The 16,390-nt window shown below is 47.8% G+C and overlaps 1 protein-coding gene across 1 annotated transcript; it reads right to left on the bottom strand.

Moving 5' to 3' along the window:
* Positions 1–919: 919 nt before the first annotated feature.
* PDGFRL (platelet derived growth factor receptor like) lies at positions 920–13,509 on the bottom strand. The gene is made up of 9 exons (XM_078593950.1): positions 13,473–13,509; positions 12,236–12,703; positions 10,440–10,662; positions 8,291–8,433; positions 6,766–6,915; positions 4,757–4,891; positions 3,738–3,877; positions 3,048–3,150; positions 920–2,545 (listed from the first exon to the last, which is right to left on the bottom strand). The coding sequence occupies exons 1-9, from the start codon at positions 13,507–13,509 to the stop codon at positions 1,974–1,976; spliced, it is 1,971 nt and encodes a 656-aa protein (XP_078450076.1). The 3' UTR covers positions 920–1,973.
* Between the last annotated feature and the right edge of the window lie 2,881 nt (positions 13,510–16,390).

The raw sequence follows: 16,390 nt of genomic DNA, 5'->3' as shown, positions 1-16,390 counted from the left end.
AGAGTGAGTATAGCGTAGGGTAGCAGTGGAGAAGTGTAGGGTAGCAGTGGAGTAGCGTAGAGCATCAGAGAGACGACGGAGAGTAGGAAGCGGCTAGAGCAGGGGTCGGCAACCTACGGCTCCGGAGCCGCATGCGGCTCTTTACAGGCTGCTTCTTGACGAAATGTACGTGAGTACAGTATGTACTCAGATGCATTGCGGCTCTTGAAATACTGAATTTTGTACCGAATTGGAAAGAAATGGCTCTTCTTGTTATTTTGGTTGCCGACCCCTGGGCTAGAGCATAGAAGGAGAACTGCTGTAGTTACGACTGAGTGGGACGGCGGAGCTGATAAAGAGCAGCCGAGCTGGAGAGAGAGCGGAGAGGAGAGTCGACGAAGGAGTAGAGGGGAGCGAGCGAGGCCAGCGGAGCGCAGCGAAGCGCAGCGAGCGAGGAACATTGAGCGGTGTTGACGGGAGAGATGTGGAACAATATACGCGGAATAAAGTAACGAGGAAAGACAAGAAGCTGTCGTGTCGGTTCGAGCACTACACAAACACCTGGCACATGTGAATACCAGCACTGGTGTACCCTTCACTCTAATCAGTAGCCACACAACCCCCGTGTGTTGTGTACAGACCTTCATAAGCGCTCTATAATAGCCCTTGGCCCCTACAGTGTCTCTCGGGCTCGTCAGGGGACCTTTTATTGTGAAATATTTCTGGTCGATACTCGATATACGTGTATTGAATGTGTGCGTGTGAGAGTTTTAGATTTTTGTTAAAATATGGAGCTTTTTTCATACTTGTAGTTAAAACATGACTTCTAAGGCATTTTAAAGTTTTCTTCTTACAAGGAATTTTTTGCATACAGTATTTTAAAAGTTTTACTTCCTGGCGTCGTGGCATCCCCCAAAAAATGACATCACAATGCAGAATGTTTGTTTTACTATTTTAACCAGATATTTTGTTTTACATGCTTTTAAAAACGACTTGTAATTTAAACAGGCAATCGGCAGAAATATATTTTATTACCTTACAACCAATGATGTTGCCTACACAGTTATGGTTTTATTATTTACCACAATATAAATTATTGCAGAAACGAAACTTTAGTACAGCTGTACTTGATTGCAACTGAATTAGATTGTGATTCATTGCAATGCAATTACAATTTTGTATCCCCGTCTTGACTTATCAACAGCAGGCATCGCTTATTAATTAGTCATCCTTGCAAGAAACAAAGGTTAATAAGACCACTGGTATACCCCCATGGGCTGTAAATACCAATGAGTAAATACGCTTGTTTTACAAGGTCAATGAAACGTTTCTGCGATTCTGCTTCTAGTTCAACACGAGGTTTCATTCACCCGACAGTCGGCATGTTGTTGTACTTACCGATGGCCAGAGCTAAAGGCAATCCTATCTGTACCCAGTAATTCTTAACACCTCCTGCTCCTTCCCCATCCCTACTGACAAACTTACAAAGTACGTGATCCATAAATGTGCATTCAGTAATCTCCCACTTTATTACAAACTAACAAGCGATGAGTATAACATAACACCGCTGCTAAGGTGAAATATTTAGGCCACATGACAGTATCGATAATCTAACAATATATTTTTTTATCTAAAGGAGGCCATGTATAAGCATTTCATTAAGACTTTAAAGTATATACCAACAGGATGCTTTATTGGTGGTTATTAAAGTTGGTTCATAGCTGCCACGTGTGGTAGCAGGGGTAAACTGCACTGACTACTATGTGAAACTAGTAACACGTTCCTTCGGAGTGAGCAGGTAGGAACTTGGTTGGACAGCGCATTTGTGCACGACAGACAAATATGCACGACAGACAAATATGCACGACAGACAGACAAATAATCCCTGGTGGGCAGTGTGGAACCTGTTGTTCCTACCTGTATTAAAGTTGTCATGGGGTAGAAATATCACTGCACAAATGATCCCTTATAAATCGATATAACTTAATCCTAAATTACAGCGCTTGCTCATTGCTACCTGTTTCAACTAATCCAATTTCCTCTTGATCACTTGACTTGATATCCTTGATCTCCTCGCTCTGTCGCAACACCCCATGTTTGACCGGTTGCTTTTGGCCGCGTGATCGCAAGCTCACAATTGCCAATTTTTGTGTTGCCAATCCAACCGATTTGATTGGCTGCTTTAGCACGTGTGGTTTCTGAAATCTTCCAATCGTTTTATTCTGCCCGCTCAAGACTGGTTTTCGGTTCAGAAAACTTCCAAATAGTTTATTCCGGACTGGTGTTGGAGCTGATTTTCTGGGCTGCTTATCATCATGTGGCTTTAGAGTCGCCCCAATCGGATTTTCTTGTCCAGTCAACTCTGGGTTTATTATTGGCTGCTTGCGATCATGTGACTCAGATTTCTTGACCTGGTCGTACAGGCGCTTCACTTGCTCCAGGCTGCTGTTGATTGGCTGCTGCTGGTCACGTAACCCCGCCTTGATGGGGTTTCCGGGCAACAGGATGATGTTTGCAGTTGCTATGGAGACTCCCTTGGCATTGTGTGCGCTGCACTGGTACTCCCCTGTGACAGATAAACAAAACGAGCCACTTATTATAGCCTTACAGACTTGTGAGGGAAGTGACATTAGTGAAGCCGACAGGGTCGACGTAGTGCTACGTTTGCCTTCAGTACTGTATACACTTAAGATTGAGATATTAATGTGAGATGCAGTGAAATTAAATGCAGACAAAAGGTAGCTAAAGTGAGAGGAAATAAAAGAGAAATAGAGTGAAGTGAGTGAACTCAAATTATCACAGCAGGGAGGTGACCAGGAGATGTCCAGTACAGCAAGCAAGTGTTTGAGCCAGTTTGTATGGATCTTTGAGTATTGCCCCAAAATACGAATGGTTGGCTTTCACCGGGTACTTCTGCTTCTTACCGCAAGAAAAGCTTCTTTAAAATGAATTGGCCAAACATTCCATTGCAGGAGCCCTCCTTGAAAAAGTCTTAAATCGCAATGAAACTTTGCTCAGTAGTGAATTAGTTATATGTTAGGTTGGTGCTGCTTTGTGTAGGTGTGCACCTGCGTCATGTGCGAGGAATGTGGGGATGAGGAGGACGCTGCGTGTCTCCCGCACCGAAGGGAAGTCCTCGTAGTAATCGAGGCGCACAGTTGGGCGCCCCGCCTGGCACCACACACATGAGCGTCATCCCACGGACGGCCATACGTGACCATGCACAACATATCCACAAGTACACAAATGCCCACACTCATGTGCCCACCCATGTATACTAACTCCCAATAATTGAAAGGATAAATTGTACCAAATACTGTTTACGCCTTGGGAAAGTCTTACGTGCACATCTGCTGTGGTCAAAACCATATACTGCTAACGTCTCTTCAGTTAAATTTTGATTTAAAGCTTTCGTGACTGCAGGGATTCATATTCTTGGTTCTTTCGGTAAAGTCACGTAGAAGGGAAATAATAAAATAAAATATATTTATAATAAATATTTATATTACTTTATTATTTCCCTTCTATATGACTTTACCGAAAGAACCAAGAATATGTCTCTTCAGTCGTTATGTCGACCACGCCACATCTGGTATTTATTTTAAGCGATGTCAACCTACGGGAGATACAGTAAACATTGGCAACTTGCGCCACATGGTTTAGTTATAGAAGGGCCTTCTAGTTTTTGAAGACAGCTTAGCCTAGGAATATGGAGCTGTTAGGTGTGTGGATGGTGAAGGCTTCATTGCCATGGTTACCTGTTGCCCAGGGAATTTCCAGGAGACATCAGCCGTGACCCCAGCCTGTCCCTTGACTTCGCAGACCAGGGTAACATCATCCTGGAGACTGGCGGCCGATGTCGATGCAACCAGTGCAGCCACCGGGGCCTCAGAAGGGGCTGGCCCACGCAGCAATACACAGATGTGTGTGTGTCGCCACAAGTCAACACACATGGAGCGTTATCCCCTATTATGTGTGGCTTTCTTCTTGGTTCTATTTACTCCCACAAGCCATACATTAATGAAATGGGCTAAGCATCCCAATTCAAGATTTTTTTTAAAGAGGAGTCTTGAGACTCAGTGAGGCTGTCTTAGGTACATTTATCCATTTCAGATAGAGGGGAAAGAAGCACGAGGAGAGAGACTGGGAGAGACAGGCAAAGAGACATGGTGGGAAATGAGGGGAGAAACATGGATGAGAGACTGGGAGAGACACAGGCAAAGAGACATGGTGGGAAATGAGGGGAGAAACATGGATGGAAAGGAATGGGAGAGACAGGGAATGCAATTTGGCCGGGTGGGTCAGGCATAAAAAAACTGAGACGGCCTCACTGAGGTCCTGGATTGAGAATACAGTGTAATCACTGTATTCGCATATGTAGCGAGGTGCAGATCTCAGGCCGATCACCAATGATTATACAAAACACATCACATTAACTGGCTAAAGTCCAGCTATTCATAACATTGGTTTGACTGACATTCCAGTCAAAATGCAACGTTGGCCCAACATTGGTTCAACGTTCAACGTTTACTGGGTTGCGACTAACATCTCACTCTTTTGCAGGACATGTCGAAAAGGGCATCGTCCCCTCCGTAGGTAGATAAAGCATGTCACTTGAAAGGCCCTCGGAAGCAGTTCAGTGATATAATCTTCCACAGACCGTTCTGTAACAGGGAGACGCTGCCCTGTGAGAGTTCTGAATGTATTCTTCTGATAATGATGCCGAGTGCAGTAAGCACGCGTGTAATATGTGCGGGAAGGGGACACGGGAGCTCACAGTCCACGTAGACGAGCAGGTATGGGACGGACGATTGGCGCACACCGCCCAACGTCGCGATGCAGCGTAGCAGCCCCGCAGCCTCGGGTGGAGGGATCTCCAGCAGGAACCCCACGCGGGGATCGTATGTCACGTCTAGGGGGCAGCAGAGACGAGGAGGAGTGCATGGGTCATGTGTGTGTGCGTGAGTGTGTGTATGAGTTGGCACGGTAGGGGGCACAGGTGATGCATCGTTCAGTCATCTCAGTCGACCCGTGGCACCTGGGTCTGCCCCGTGACCTCCTGCCAGCGGGCGTTCGACACTTCACGTGGCCTCAAGGTGCGCATGGCCTGGCACAAGCGTCATGGTGACATCACCGCCACTTAGTGGCGAATGGCGATTGTTGTTGTGTATGAGTGTGTGTATGAGTGTGTGAATGAGTGTGTGAATGAGTGTGTATAAGGTTGTGTGTGAGTGTGTGCGAATGTGAGTATGAGTGTGTGTGTGAGTGTATGAGTTTGTGTGAGTGTGTGTGTATGAGTGTGTATAAGTGTGTGTGAGTGTGTGAGTGTATGAGTGTGAGTGTGTATGTGAGTGTGTGCGTGTATGAGTGTGTATGTGAGTGTGTGCATGTATGAGTGTGTGTGAGTGTGTGTATAAGGGAGTGTATGTAAGAGTGTGTGTATGAGTGTGTGAGTGTGCGTGTATGAGTGTGTGAGTGTGTGTGAGTATGTGTGTATGAGTGTGTGTGAGTATGTGTGTATGAGTGTGTGTGAGTGTATGAGTGTGTGTGAGTGTGTGTGAGTGTATGAGTGTGTGTGTATGAGTGAGTATGAGTGTGTGTATGAGTGTATGTTGTGAGAGTGCGAGTGTATGAGTGTGTATGAGTTTATATCGGGTGCGATCAAGGGATGGCTCCCTATTGGTCAACCACGTTATGTATGCCGATGATTTGGTAATAGCTGCTCATTCAGAAGAGGAGTTGGAGACGCTGCTGCTGAGACTGGAGCGTGCCACTAAGAGATGGGGCCTTACCATCAGCCCCACCAAAACTAAGCACCTGCCTGGGTATTTTGTACCATCGGACATTCGACCCCCACAACTCCCAATCGGTGATGGGGAAGTTGTGGAGAGAGTGGAGAGTTTCCCATACCTGGGCAGTGTAATTATAACCGGCTCCAGTTTAACAGCAGAGGTCTCACTCCGAATCAGTCGAGCGGCAATATCTTTTCATCGGTTGCGTAACGCTGTGTGGAAGCTACCTGGTCTGTCGCTCCGCACAAAGCTTCTCGGCCACGGTCATTCCCTCCCTTCTCTACGCTTGCGAAACGTGGACCCCCCTAATGGAGCATCTTCGCCGGTTGTAAACATTTAGGCTGGCCTGCCTACGATCCATCCTGGTTTAACCAGGCTGGATTGTGTGAGGAGCTCACAAATCCTTGAAAGATCTGGGCAAAGTCCCATCGGTGAGCTCCTCCGGCAGGCAAGGCTGCGTTGGCTGGGTCATGTAGCCCGCATGCCCAGCCACCGCATGCCTAAACAGCTTTTGTTCGGCCGGATCGAGGGGCCTAAACGGGCGCAGCACGGGCTAGAGAAGAGATGGAGTGATGTGGTACAGGAGGACGTGGAGCTGAGTGGACTTGCCGATGACTGGTACCAGCGGTGTCAAGATCGGCCTCAGTGGAGGAGGCTCGTGAAGGACACTACTGGGCAGTTGGAGGCAGTCGCCCTACAACAACAACGGAGGGCGGAGGAGCGACGCTCACAACAACGAGCGGAGCGCCGGGTGGCTAAAGCACAGCAAGTTGGTACAGTAGGGGGCAAAGGTGGTGCATCAGCCAGTTATCTCGGTCATCTCGGTCAGTCGAACCGTGGCACCTGCTGGGTCTGCCCCGTGACCTCTTGCCAGCGGGCGTTCGACACTTCACGTGGCCTCAAGGTGCACACGGCCTGGCACAAGCGTCGTGGTGACATCACCACCACTTAGTGGCGAATGGCGGTTGTTGTTGTATGAGTGTGAGTTGCGTACTGGGAGGCGCGCTCCCCGCGTGGCTCGCGCTCTGGAGCTGCACGTGTGCGCGGGGGTTGGTGGCGCGGCACGGCACCACGGCAGGGCGGGGACCCCGCGCCACCACCAGCCCGAACGGCTCCCCGCGACTCACGAGCAGCGTGGAGGGGTCTGGAGACATCGACAACAACGGCCGGCATCGTCACGATCGGCATCGACAAAGACAAAGATTACCCCCGTAGAGCCTTTACAGAATGTTTGGGGGGGAGGGGGCAAGTGCTGTTAGGGGCCGTCCATAAATGACGTCACGCGATTTTTGACCTTCCCCCCCCTTCGTCACACGGCGTCACAAAAAGTCAGACCCCCCCCCCCTCAAATGTGACGTCACAAAGCTCTGCCCTCCCCCCCTCAAAAAAAGATAAAACATGCTTCAAATCGCTTTAAACTATTGTCATTGTAGTGCGTATTTAATGTGGCGCTGTACTCTGTTGTAGGAGAAAACATTTATTAAAAAGTATATTTAATTGAGTAGAACGTGTTGTCTATATTTACTTAAAGTTGCGCATTTTGATGTGACGTCACATTTCTCAACCCCCCTCCCCCTCGTCACACATCGTCACAAATGTCTGACCCCCCCCTCCCCTAGGTGCGTGACGTCATTTATGGACGGCCCCTAACTGCTACACGACCGCTCTCTTCTGCCAACGACAAAGATCCCCCGCGTAGCTTTAAGAGACTGTCGGGGCAAGTGCTGTTAGCGAGCACATGTGAATGCTGGTACGATACACGACGGGATGGGAGGCCAGTAACCACGCCCGGCCGCCTTTGTCTCCCCAGTGGCGATGTTTTTACACACCGCACCCGAGTATTACGATGAGCATCGTCATCACAACCACGACCACCAACAGAGAAAATATTTAGAAACGGGAAAATTATTCGATTAGGTCAATTGACCACTTAAAATCCAAACATCATAAGACCTGAGGCCAATAAATCCTGAATTCTAGATTGAGATAATGTACGGGACTAGAGTTGGTGTGTTTGATAGGCAGTGTATCACGAATGGAAGAAGTCGTTTCGGGTTTGAGACAATGGTCGTGGGCTTCGTTTTGGATGACGACTGCCGATGGAATATTGAGAGGAGCGGGTTGAGGAGGAAGTTTTATCGGCAACCAGAGAGCCATTCCTGGTTTCCTTTAGCCTTGTCGGAGAAATAGGGGACGAGATGTCGACGCTTGCCAATTGCCAGGGTTGTGGAATGACGGCCCCAGTGCAGGGTCTGGTTTGTCACACGGGATGGCAGAGTTCTAAATAACGATTCTAACTAGATCAATAAATGCTGTGGTTGTCCCACCTAATGACGGACGCTTGTGTTGCGCCAGAAACGTCGTGATTTATTTTAGTTTATAAATACGTGACTTTACCGAAAGAACCAAAGAGTATGGATCCCCGCGGTCACGAAAACTTCAAACCTAGATTCAAAATATAACGTTGTATGAAAAAAACAATATATGCTAAAAGTCGCTCTGTCGCCACGTGTTGGTACCTGTGAAGTAGATGTAGGTGGTGGCCGTGGCGATGCGCGTGCCGTTGATGCTGCTGCTATTGCCACGACAACTAAAGGCGCCTGTGTCTGCGGAGGTGCTGTTGTGCAGGGTGAGCTCGCTGTAGCCGGGACCAGACGAAATCCTACAGAGACACAGGACAAAGGGCCCACCACGTGTCGCCTGTAACAGACTGTTGGGGCAAGTGATTCCAGATTTCAAGCTTTCGTGACTGCAAGGATTCATACTGTAAAAAGGCACAGCAAAATAACTGTACACCTGATGAAGGAACCTTGCGTTGCCTCCAAAACGTCGTGATTTAAGTTAGTTGTTTTCATTTATTTTATTGATTGTTTTACCTACGTGACTTTACCGAAAAAACCAAAGAGTATGGGGCAAGGGATGTTTGCGAGCACCTGTGAATGCCGGCATGGCACACGAGGGGGTGGGTGGCCAGTAACCACGCCCGCCCGCCTTTGTTTCCCCGGTGGCGATGTTTACGCACCACACCAGGTAGTCATTTGAGGCTGAGTCGACCTTGGGGAGACCCATAACCGGTTTAAGATTCTCGTCACCGGTGTTGGTAGCCGTGAGCGGTGATCGAACTTGGGTCGCCGGGTTCGTAGCGCAGCGCGCTAACCGCTTACACCACCGCTACCCACAATCCTACGCCAACAACAACACTAAGCGGCAGTGTTGTCACCACGACGCTTGTGCCAGGCTATGTGCACGTTGAGGCCACGTGAAGTGTCGAACGCCCGCTGGCAGGAGGTCACGGGGTAGACCCAGGTGCCATGGGTCGACTGACTGAGATGACTGGCTGATGCACCACCTGTGCCCCCTACTGCGCCAACTACACCACACACACACGCACGTTTAATGCACACAAACCCAGTAAAACCGTTGGATGAACATCCCAACGTTCCATGTTTACTGGATATTGATGTAAATTCGAGTTATGGCTCAGAAGGTTTAAAAGAAAAAACCCTGACCTTCGGCCCGCACATCCGCTTACGAAACATCGACAGCCACTGGCCTCGAATTTAGGCTCCGAAGAACTCTGGCCTGAAAGTTCATTGTGTTCACTCACAGTGCGTGGGGTCAACCAAAAGGCTTCAAGTGGAATGCTCCAGACTCACCGTGTAAATGTACGATGGCCTTAAATAGTGAACCAAGTAATTCGCCCTCCGTACAGCGAGCAATGCCTTCAATCGACTTGACTACGAGGCTGATATGCTGTCATAGCCACACGAATACAGTGCTTTTTTTGTCTTTCATATGGCAAGAAGGGAAAAACAACAATTATTAAAAACGTGTTCTAATTTAATGCCAAGTTAGTTTTAACCAATCCAAGGAGGCAGTAGACAAAAATAAGCAAACGCAGTACAAAACAAGAAGTCACTTGCGGGAGGGGTGCGCTCGGAAACACGTCCGGTCGCCTTTGTCTTGGAAGTGGTAATACGTGCAGCAGCAGCAGCTATTCTCATTGAAGGATGAATTGACCTATAGGGAAAGCTAAGGACCTGTTCCAATATTTGCCACCGATGTTAGCCGTGGTCAGGAAACTCAAGTTGTCTGCTTTGTAGCGCAGTGCGCCAAACATTGCATCACTGCTCCCAAGACTCGTTCACACATTAGCATGCACCCACAACAATAGAAAGACACAAACTCGCACATACATATACGAACACGTATCCTGTACAAGTATTCATATTAAAAATCTGAATATTTATTTATACTGGAGGAATCCGATAAGCTATAAAGTTCTTTATCACATGTCCAGGAGGGGCGAGTCAGATCGTTACAACAACGAACGATAAAAAAAAAATCCACGATAGGAGTGGAAAGTACCGTACAGGAAACAGGTAGACACATCCACAATCAACACACGTGAGACGTTGAGAGCCGGGAGAGACACCGTGATGTAGTGAGAGCTTCTGATGATGTGACGGATTCTGACAGCGCATGGGACAGAACCGGCCAGCCGTTAATGACGGAGTTCGGTGACAGCTTCTCACGGGGGATCACGGAACAGACCCCCAAGTGTGAGTGGTAGTGGAGCGAGAGGTCCTTCGTGTGGAGGAATGTGCCGCGATGGAGGAGAGGCGTAGGGGCCAGGTGTGGAGTTGGGGGCGGGTTGAGAGGGAGCACCTGAGTGCGTCGGGGAGATTGTGGAGATGCGCCGGGTATCTCCAGGCGACGTACTCGGCACGACAGCGCAGCACGAGGTTGCGCGTCCCGGCCGGCAGCTCCTCCACGGCGCGCACCGGCGTGAGGACAGCGCCGACGCGGCGTGCCAGCACCGCCTGCGGGCAGTGTTGGGGGCGACGCACGGAAGAAAGAAAAACGCGCCCGCCACAGCCCACGAAGCTCTCTCGTGAAACCGCAATCGTCGTCGGCTTTCGGAAACGACCGCGACCCAACGCGGGTTCTCATCCACTTAACCGTCACGGGCTTTCGTGAACAACCGCGAGCACACCTCGTACCCGGCTCGAGTCACTCGGGCATCACGTGGAATGAAAAGTCAGGGGACGACGGGCCAACACGGGCCCAGGTGACGGTGTCAATGCTGATAGACCGAACTCAATCTCGGGCTTTATTTCTGCTGGTAAGGTCCAGCGAACCAAACAGCTCTGTTACAAGGACGACCGCAGCCCAAGAACGTCGGGTGTGATGGCAGTGGCATTGCAGGGTGGGAATGTGCAAACAAAATGAGTGACAAATATATATTTACACGAGATCTCGTAGGTCAGACCCACATGTTATCAGTTTCAGGCTGAAATAGCTCATATCTGCACTAACTGAGCATCCACAGCCTGGCACTCTGCGTATGTTGAGGACTCCCCTGACGGACCTATCTGCAGAACCATCTCACTATCACGAAGCTCCTGAGCCAACAAAACCTGCTTCACCTCAGAGTGGAGCAGATGCGAGATAGTCTACATTTTAAGTCGACGCTCATTTTCACCCATTCATTCATGCTCTGAACTCCCCACGAATATATAATTGATGGGTGGTGGGGGGGCATTAATGGATGCGTCTAAATGACGTGCAGTTGATGAACATTCCTACAGATAACAAGCATTGCTAGATCCAAAGCAAAGTGTTGTTAGCGAGTGCCTATTAACGATGGTAAGGCGCAAGGAGAAATGGTTTAGCACTACGTGACATTCCCCGCACTGCAATTGTTTTTCTGATCAAGTCGACCTTTTGAGGTGCATAGCCAAGAATCGACCTTGGTGTTGTAGTGAACCACGAGTAAACCGCTACACCACTGGTTCCTACTTAGTACACACAACACGATGAAACCTGGACCCTACGCACCAGGCGCTCATTTTAGGCTAAGTTTATCTAGGAACGCCCCAAAGATGGAGCATAGACCTGCACAATCTGACATCCACTTACACTCACAGGCCGTTGCGTAGCGGTCCCCACGATGACTTGCGCCGGCTTCGTCCCGTTGATTCGCACACTGCCTTGCACCTTCGTCCCGTTCTTTGCAACAATTCTTCGAAACCATGTCCCATTTTTCCCCACAGTCGCTGCATGAGCATCCTTTCCAGAGACACCAGCTTTTTCGGACTCATCAGGTTGATCCTCAGGCTTCCCCGGGAGTGCAGATCCCACGGGATTTCCTGACCGATTGGCTTTAACTTCGGGAAGTAGCCCCACTTTTGCGTAAATTTCCGGAATGCCCTTCTTGTTGGGAATTGTTCCATTACCTTGTGTAATCGTCTTTGCTTGCGGAATTCTAACTTTCCCAAGAATTCCTGATGCTACTGTTCTGACTTTACCTGACCCACCTGCCCCTACCACATTTGCTTTTCCAATCACTCCCGATTTCTCAACAATTCCTGGCTTTGCATCGCGAATTTCATCTGATTTCAAGGGTTCTTGCTTTCCCAAATCCCCAGTGCTCCCTGGATTTCCAATGTTTTCCAACTTACCGCCTTTCTGGGCTTTGTCTCCCTCTCCCGTGGGTTTTTTCAAGATACCCACTGCTCCAGGTTTCTGCAGCTTTTTCACCACCACCACTGTTACCGGTTTCACAATTTTGGATGCGATCTCAGATTTCAATCCCGCTTTTCCTTCTTTTTCCTGAGGCTCCTTTCCAGTTGCAACTTTTCCAACTTTTTCTTGGAACCTCGTGGCTCCGTCCAGTTTTTGAGGTTTTTCAGAAACTTTCAAATCAATTTCCACGGCTCTATCTATTCCCCCGAGGCTTGCCGTCACCTCTGATTTTCCAATAGTTCCCACAGTTCCCGCGGGTGTTTCCAGACTTCTCACTCCCTCCTCTGGGTCCGGGTTTTCAGGGTTTTGCAGGATTCCTGGAATTTCTGGAACGATTGTGGTTACTTCTGCTTTGCCCACTTTGGCACTTAATCCTTGTTTTGTTGGAATTGTCGCTCCCACCCCTACAAATACACGGCACAAACAAGCGGAGATTAAGCTGCTGTACACACACACTGCAATCCTGGGCTTGTAATGTTTATCAAGGGGCTCATTCTCTCATGATGTCTCCTCAGTACAGTATTTTTACATAAATATAAATTATCTGACACATACAGGTGGACGATCTACCCTGATTAAACTCACAGTGAGGCAGCATTCATCTCTTTTGGGTGGTCCTCAGTCAGTGGTGTAAACTCCACATTCCCATGGCGAGGATCACTATATCTATAGATGACCACTGTAGAACTCCCACAAAGTGCATCCAAAGCATTATTATATCGACCTTGGATTAATAATGAACTAAATAAATTCACGTGTGTGAATGTGTTGCATACACATAGCTATGTTACTGCAGTGATTAATGTAACAAGATGTGATGTTACGATGTTTGATGATGTCAGAAAGTGTGATGTTGGGATGAATAGTGATGATATAACGAGTTTACGATGAGATTGTCACGTGATGCTATGACAAGGTGTACATGGGTGATACAATGTGCTTTAACGAGTTCATGTGCGGAAGTGTAAGTATATGACTAGAGATAACGAGGTGTTGTGACCATGTGTGATGTGACGAGGTGTGGTGTAAGATGTGTTATGATGTGTGATGTGACGTCTAAGGTGTAGCGTGACGAGGTGTTTTGTGAGAGGTGTGATGAAGTGTGAAAAGATGACATTGGGTGATGTGACGATGCTGTGTGGTATTGTGATGAGGTGTGAGGGGGATACTTGCCGGTCCCCGCAAGCAGCAGCAGCAGGAGCAGCAACATCGCGCTGGTCAGGATTTGTTCCACTGGGCACTGATTTCTCTACGAGTTTTAACCAAAAACCTGGGTCGGGTTCTTCGACCGAACGTTCTGGATTCCTCCACCAAGCCTGGTCCAAAATCTGACCTGGGTTTTGTTGCAAGCTATGATCTATGTTCTGATCGGGGTTGTGCTGAAGGAGAGGGTTTTATTCTAGTCCTGGACTGGGTTCTCTTCACGGGAGCTTCCACATTTCTGGATGTGAGACACAGGCTGCACGATCCACAGCTGCGTGTGAGAATGTGTGGCGTGTGCGACTATATGAACCCGGGTTAGTGAATGAATGGCTGCATGTGTGTGATTGCTAGGCCCCGTGTCTGTACATCTACGTGTGTGAATGTGTGTGGGGGTGTGTGAATGTATGTGTAATTGTTTGAATGTGTGGTGTGCAAATCTCAGTTCTGGTAAAGTCCAAATCAGATGTCTCCTCTACACTGACCGCATATGGTGCAGGAAACCATTTGGTAATAAATCATACATTGCCCCAGAATTTTCAGAACTTGTCTTTCTCCATTACCACATCCATTGCCAAGTGCAAACTCGCCTCCTCTACCTGTCAAACGGTCTAGGAAATTATGAAAAATATTCTGGTATCTGACTGCTTCTGCTGTTGCATGTCCTAGCTATTCATCACCTACCCTTGACATTTCCCAGCCTGTAACTATAAATGACATCAAATGACATCTTCAATCCTCTGGTCACCAAACTCATCCGTCACTGCCAATCCACCCTGTTGCCCTAATTTACCAGCTTACGCAATACCTCTCTCTCATCTGGTATTGTCTCCTTTGCTCTCAAGACTGCTGCTGTCATTTGCCACCTTGAAAAACCAACCCTGAACCGAAACAACTTTGCAAAATTCCACTATCTCAAAATTCCCTTTCTTAGAAGAAGTCATAGAAAGGGTTTGCTCCCAACTCTCAAATCACATCTCTCTTCAGTTTTCACAACTTCGTACACTGCTGTCTGCCAAGGCCATTCCACCCACACTACTCGTGGACATGTAGTAATTGATCCTCTCTTTAGACCCTGGATCATCTTGCTCCAAGACTTCTCCATTGCTTCCAACACCATCAGCCACACCATCTTCTTTGAGCATCTCCAGCACACTTCCTGTTTGGTTCCCTTGGATGACATCAAGTTCCACCAATATGGTGATGATACACAATTGTACACCATACACAGTGAAGTCAAAGTTAGATATGGAAAGCCTCGGTAACCTCGAAGATTGCACGTTAGGGGATACACGTGTGCTTTGCACGAAACGAAATGCTGCTTAATCGAGAAAAATCGGAGGTTCTGCTGTTTGACACTTAGGTGAAACAAATTGTGGATCAGCTGTGGTGGTTGCAGACTCCAGGATTCAGTTTTATACTCATCTAAAGAACCTCGGGACCATATTCGACCAGAATGTCGTTTGATCACCACGTTCAAAATAGTCAGGTCCTGCTATTTTCAAATCAGGGCTCTACTCTAATTTAACCATTAGCATAGTATCTATAAGGCTCAAATATTGCAACTCACTACTCTACGGGGCATCTGGCAAAGGCATTGCCAAGCTGCAGCGTGTACACAATTCTCTGGCACGTGTCGTGATGGGTACTGCAGGATCCGACCATGTCCGTCCAGTGCTTGCCGAGCTGCATTAGCTTCCGGTTGGCAAACGAATACATGATAAGGTCGGTCTGATTACACACAAAGTGCTTGCCACAAATGAACCACAATACCTTGCTGATCTCATCAAGGAGCATAACCCATCATGCGAACTCCAGTCATCCTCGCGACTTTTGGCTAGCCATCGAATAAAGACGGTCACTGCATCACAAACTTTCAGATGCGCTTCTGCAGCAGTCTGATCCGCTCTTCTGATATTAGGAAGCCGCTGATGCTATGCACTTATTTAAAATCTAGATTGTAAACTGATTTCTTTAAAACTGCTACGGTGCGAGAAATGTTCAAAACCCCAGTGCTATGGGGTCACCCAATATTCCATGCTATTCTCATAGCTCCTCCCAATTGATACAAACATCTCCATATGTAATGTCAGTCATCGCACTTTTGAACTTATTTTACGGATCCCAAAGAGTTGATAAATTTTGTAGATCCATGACCAGGATTTTAATTTGCATGCACAGATATACCTGGAGAGATAGTCTGTGTGTGTATATATATAGATCGTACCAGAGGTGTGGACTCGAGTCATGTGACTTGGACTCGAGTCAGACTCGAGTCATGAATTTGATGACTTGCGACTCGACTTGGACTTGCATAACAATGACTTTGTCCCACCTATGAGATGTGGACTCGAGTCATGTGACTTGGACTCGAGTCAGACTCGAGTCATGAATTTGATGACTTGCGACTCGACTTGGACTTGCATAACAATGACTTTGTCCCACCTCTGGATCGTACCAGAGGTGTGGACTCGAGTCATGTGACTTGGACTCGAGTCAGACTCGAGTCATGAATTTGATGACTTGCGACTCGACTTGGACTTGCATAACAATGACTTTGTCCCACCTATGAGATGTGGACTCGAGTCATGTGACTTGGACTCGAGTCATGAATTTGATGACTTGCGACTCGACTTGGACTTGCATAACAATGACTTTGTCCCACCTCTGGATCGTACACATGCTCGCAATCAACCATGTGTTAAGTTTTATACGTGCTGGAGCAACACCGTCAATGATAAGTGTTGGAGCTGTCGTGGTTCGCCCACTAGGGACGTTGGGGCGCCGCCCCACAAAGCTGCTGGAGATGGGAAATTATTTTTCTAATGTAAATACTTTTCTTTAAATAGTTTTTGTTTAATTGATTCTTTCAACGTGAATTGCCTAATGAA

The sequence above is a fragment of the Lampetra planeri genome, chromosome 5 (genome assembly GCF_965212315.1).
Source record: "Lampetra planeri chromosome 5, kcLamPlan1.2.h2, whole genome shotgun sequence".
In the NCBI taxonomy this organism is placed as follows: domain Eukaryota; kingdom Metazoa; phylum Chordata; class Hyperoartia; order Petromyzontiformes; family Petromyzontidae; genus Lampetra; species Lampetra planeri.
Note: the sequence above shows the minus strand (reverse complement) of the source record. Positions and strands in the feature narration are given on the sequence as shown.